Source organism: Myotis nattereri (genome assembly GCF_964212035.1).
Source record: "Myotis nattereri genome assembly, chromosome: X".
Taxonomy (NCBI): Eukaryota; Metazoa; Chordata; class Mammalia; order Chiroptera; family Vespertilionidae; genus Myotis; species Myotis nattereri.
This window is the reverse complement of record NC_138078.1, coordinates 143747968-143752717: the sequence shown is the minus strand read 5'-3', so window position 1 is coordinate 143752717 and position 4750 is coordinate 143747968. Positions and strand designations below refer to the sequence as shown.

General features: G+C 46.9%; 1 protein-coding gene across 1 annotated transcript; it reads right to left on the bottom strand.

The window, feature by feature from the left end:
- Nucleotides 1–3208: 3208 nt before the first annotated feature.
- On the bottom strand, nt 3209–4137 carry LOC308512166 (spindlin-2; the record flags this gene model as incomplete). Its single annotated transcript, XM_081081980.1, has 1 exon — nt 3209–4137. The coding sequence occupies one exon, from the start codon at nt 4135–4137 to the stop codon at nt 3358–3360; it is 780 nt and encodes a 259-aa protein (XP_080938106.1). The 3' UTR covers nt 3209–3357.
- Between the last annotated feature and the right edge of the window lie 613 nt (nt 4138–4750).

The window sequence follows — 4750 nt, the reverse complement described above, 5'->3', positions numbered from 1 at the left end:
ATTTTAATATATTCAAATATATCTAACTTTCCCCTTAATACTTGTGGATTTTTTGCCTTTAAACAAAATCTTCCCTATTTTCACAGTCAAAATATAAACATTCTGTTCCTTTTGATTCTAAACATTCTATAAATGTTACTTTCCAAATTTAGGTATTAACCATTTTTTCCACTTGCGATTTATTTTGTGTGTAAAGTGTGATGAAGGGGCTTAAGTTTATTTTTGCCCTAAGAAAATCAAACAGATTAATCCAGCACTACATATTGAATAAAATGTCTTTTCTCATTCATCTAAAATTTCGCTTCAATTATGATCCAGTTTTCTACTAGTATTTGCAAATCTGTTTCTAGGTCTCTCCTCTGATTCACTGACATACTTGACCTTGCTTTTTCATCCTTGTACTCCATACAAACCACTTTCTAGAGTTGCCAGTGATACTGTTAAAATATAAGACAAATCATGTCCTGCCTCTGCTGAAAATACCTGACTGGCTCCCCATCGCACTCAGGGTAAAAGCCCAATTCCACTCTAGCACTTCCAAGGCTCTAAGCTTTCTGCTTCCCCCAGAGCCCCAGCACCTCTCTGAACTCACTTCCAGATATTCTTTTTTAAAAAATATATATATTATTGATTTTTTACAGAGAGGAAGGGAGAGGGATAGAGAGTCAGAAACATCCATGAGAGAGAAACATCGATCAGCTGCCTCCTGCACACCCCCTACTGGGGATGTGCCCGCAACCAAGGTACAGGCCCTTGACCGGAAATGAACCTGGGACCCTTCAGTCCGCAGGCCGACGCTCTATCCACTGAGCCAAACCGGTTAGGGCTACTTGTTTCTTTTGATCATTACCACATCATAAGTGCCTGTGCCTAGAAGACTGCTGGCAGAGAGCTATTTGTGGTTACTATTGGTGAGATGAAGATAAAACAAATAAATAAAAGGGGGTCAAACTAAGGCAAAAGGGGAGCTAGTCAGTTTTCCCTGGGTCTTGCCTCAAAGCTACACACACCAATGCCTCCAGGGGACAACTAGCATTGTATTCATTAGAGTGAAGCAGGCCAGCTGGGGGCTTGGCCACCTTGAGGGAGCATCTGATCTATAATGGGCTGCTGTATCCTTGTAGGAACCTTGTTGGGCACTACTTGTTAGTTACTGTTTATGCTGTTTTTCAGGTGGGCCAGAAGTAAGAATTTATGGAATATGAAGCCTTGCAAATGCCAAAGTAGTTAATTTAAACACAGAAAGCAATAAAAACATGAGGATCAGACAAAACAAGGCAGCTGCCTGAAGTTGGCCCATGGGTGACCTGCAGGTGAATGCCAGAATAAACTGTATGACCTATGAGAAAAACTAACCCCTGCTATGGTGAGGTGGGCTGACTTATGCCATTCTTGAGATAAACAGCTTCAGGTCATGTTGGGTGGAGAATGAAGATGAATTAACACATTCTTTCAATTCCAAGAAGGTCCCTGCCTCCCTGTCCTCCTGCTATGCATGGAGTTTGGGGAACACTGGCAGTGAGGAATCATCAGAACTCTTTCATTATGAGCAGGTATATTTTCGTGAAGTGGGAAGTGGGTAAACCAGAGTTTTAAGGGGAATGTCACTAATAGGTCTAGGAAAGGAGAAGAAGAGAGGAAGAGAAAGATGTAGACAGACCCATGTGTCAGGACACCATATCTCTGAGGGACTTTACTGGGGTTACTGCAGCCTCACACCAACAAGCACTACACCTCTCTGTGGCAACACAGAGCCGAAGGAGTGAGTGACACCCAGCCACGGATCCCAGCCTGACTGCCCATGCCATCTAGCTCACCTGGAAACACAGCCCCACTAACTCCCAGCACTGCTCCCCCTGTGCCTGGGCGGGCAAAACTGGCCAGCAGTTCCCGGAGAAGTCAGTAGCCAGCCCACCTGTTGGGATACAGCCAACAGATGGGGCTTCTGGGGACAGCAGACCTCAGCTTGGTGGGCACTGGCTGGAGCCACCCGTGAGAGGCATGGACTGAAGCCAACTATGAGAAGTCTGGACTGGCATGCCCATGCCCTGGAGAGAAACAGGAGGCACAATCCTCTGATGTCCCTCCTCTGAAGGAAGCAAGGTTCACTCCAGCCAGAGAAAGAACGATGAAGGGACTGATGCTGCTGGGTTCTGCAAGGTTCCAGTTTTGTGGATAAAATACTTTCCAAATGCAACAGGGCACAGCTCTTCAGATCTGAGAGCCCCGCCGACCCATTCCCACAGGAATTGTTTGGACAGTGTAGGGTAAGGAACCAAGACCTTCAGGTCCAGGATTTGTTGCAGCTGGGTCCTCTGAGCAATGAGGCCACCCACAGCCACATGCTTAATGCACAATGCCAGTGTGTTTAGGCTGAGGGCCAGGGGTTCTGCTCTGCAGTTGTGGCATGAAGTCCCTGAAATAAGACTTTTAGGTATAAACCTGGCTCCTGCTTGACCCTTGAGTCATCCCTGTCAAAATACCCGTCCAGGGAACCTGCAAGCCACCTGGTTTCTTTCGGTTGCCTCATCCTTTGTGCCCAGAGCCAGGGACAGCAATGTGGACATGTCAGAAGTGCAAGTTTTTCCTGGGCCTTCCCATCTCTCCTGGGCCCCACTCCCCACACCTCTTTTTCTGCAGCTCACTCCCTTGGTCAGTCTTTCTTCTTGGAATTCCTCCTTCTTCAGTATCCCTGGCCCTTTGGTCCTCACATGCACAGGTCCTACCTCAGAGTAAGTATCCTTTAGCCTCTCCCCAAATCCCTGCCAACTTTGTCTTTCTCCCCTAGCTCTGGACCTCTTCTGAGATTCTTTGTGCCCCCCTCTACTCAAACTATTCAGTCTGTTTTCCTCTAAGCCCCAAGAGCTCCCTCTCCCTCTGTTATTCTCATCTCCTCCCAGTTGGGTGCCGCCCCCTGCTAAGACATCCCTCCCCCCAGGAAGCCCCTCCATTTCTGGCCCTCCCCACTTCTTCCTAAGCAGTAACCTCCCTTTGCCCTCCCCCCACAGCCCATCTCTAGTTCCTTCTCCTCCCTCCTTCCTAGACCAGGCCAGTTAAGTCCTCTTCCATTTTTAGATGACTGACTATGATGCTAGCTGCACTTTATTCACAGCCTGAATCTACAGCTGTCCCTTCCTTTCATGCCCATCCACCCAACACACCCAGTCTCCTCAACATGATAAAGTCCTTCCACACGGCATGTCATGTCCACACACATTTGTATTTTTCAGAACAAATCAACATTATGCTGGCGACGGTGCTGGCAAAGGGAGTCTAAAGCTTTCTATACATTAAAAGCTACATTTTTTTCTGCCTCCAAATCAAACATTTGCCTCCACAAATGTGGCAAATTGTACCCTAAGAGCACCTTTTCACCAAATCATAGACATAGATATGGAAGTCATCATCAAACTTAATAAAATACACAGAAGGTTTGGCTTTGACTTGGTGAATAACCTTGCCTGTCCGTTTGGAGCCATCTTCTTTGGTATATTCCACATGTTTGCCTATCAGGCCATCTACAACTCCTTCTGGCTCCCTCTCGGCTGGAGGAGGCTCACTGGGCTCTGGCATGATACGCAGGTCTCCTTCCTTATAGTCATCTAGAAGCTGGTACATGTACAACACAGGATCTTTCTCATAGGTGATATAAAACCACGATCTCATGATTGGTGCTTGGGCTAACACCATCCCTCTCCATTCATCCTTAGCACCATGCTCGCCCTCAAACATATGCTCCACCGCTTTGCCAATGATGGTGTTGGCAAGGCGCGCATCTCTGACTCGAGACAATGGCACCTTATCAGGAAGGATTTTAAGTTTTAAAATCCTTTCATCTGTGTGAAGCTCCAGTCCATAGACACAGTCAATCCCGTCATATTTCACCAGATAAAGAGAGGGGTTTATAGGCACCTGATCCAGAACGGTCCCTTTCCACTGGGTGACGGGCTCGTCGCCCTCCTTCCATCCGTGGGAAACCCTGCAGCCCACGATGTTCCTGGGGGGCTGGGACGAAGGTCTGCCCCTCTGCTTCTTTTGAGATGTTTTTTTCTTCTTCACATTTGCAGATCCAGTGTGGTGACTGACTGCGTCCCCGGTTTCTTGCTCTGCAGGTCCCTTTTTGTGAGAGGTCTTCATACCTGCAGGGGGAGGAAAGAGGCTAGAAAGAAACATTTAGTATATTATAGCATGAATTAATTTCTCTATCACAAAGCCGCTGGGCACCAGGTACATTGCTGCCCAAATTATTCAGATACGTCCAGCAAGAATACTGGTTATCACCCTGGCTGGTTTGGCTTAGTTGTATTGAGGACTGAAGGGTCCTGAGTTGGATTCAGGTCAAGGGCACATGCCTGGTTGTGGGCTGGATGGGGGTGAGGGGCGTGCAGGAGGCAGCCGATCAATGATTCTCTCTCATCATTGATATTTCTATCTCTCTCTCCCTCTCTCTTCCTTTCCAAATTAATAAAGAAATATTTTTTTAAAAAAAGAATGCTGGTTATTAAGATAGTTTTGGATGCTTGGATGCATGCCCGCCCTCCAGGCTCCTAGTTTTAGAGAGGTGGTGGTTGTTTTGATTGAAGACCCATCAACAAGGATCAGGTTCCTCTGCATAATGCCTGTCCCTCTGTTGTTATCCTAGAGTCCTTACAGCACATACAAATATTCACAATTTCTTAGGCCCCCCCCCACCCCATCCCCCACCTCATCTCTTCATTTCCACTATTGTAGTGCACATGTACTTTGCCCA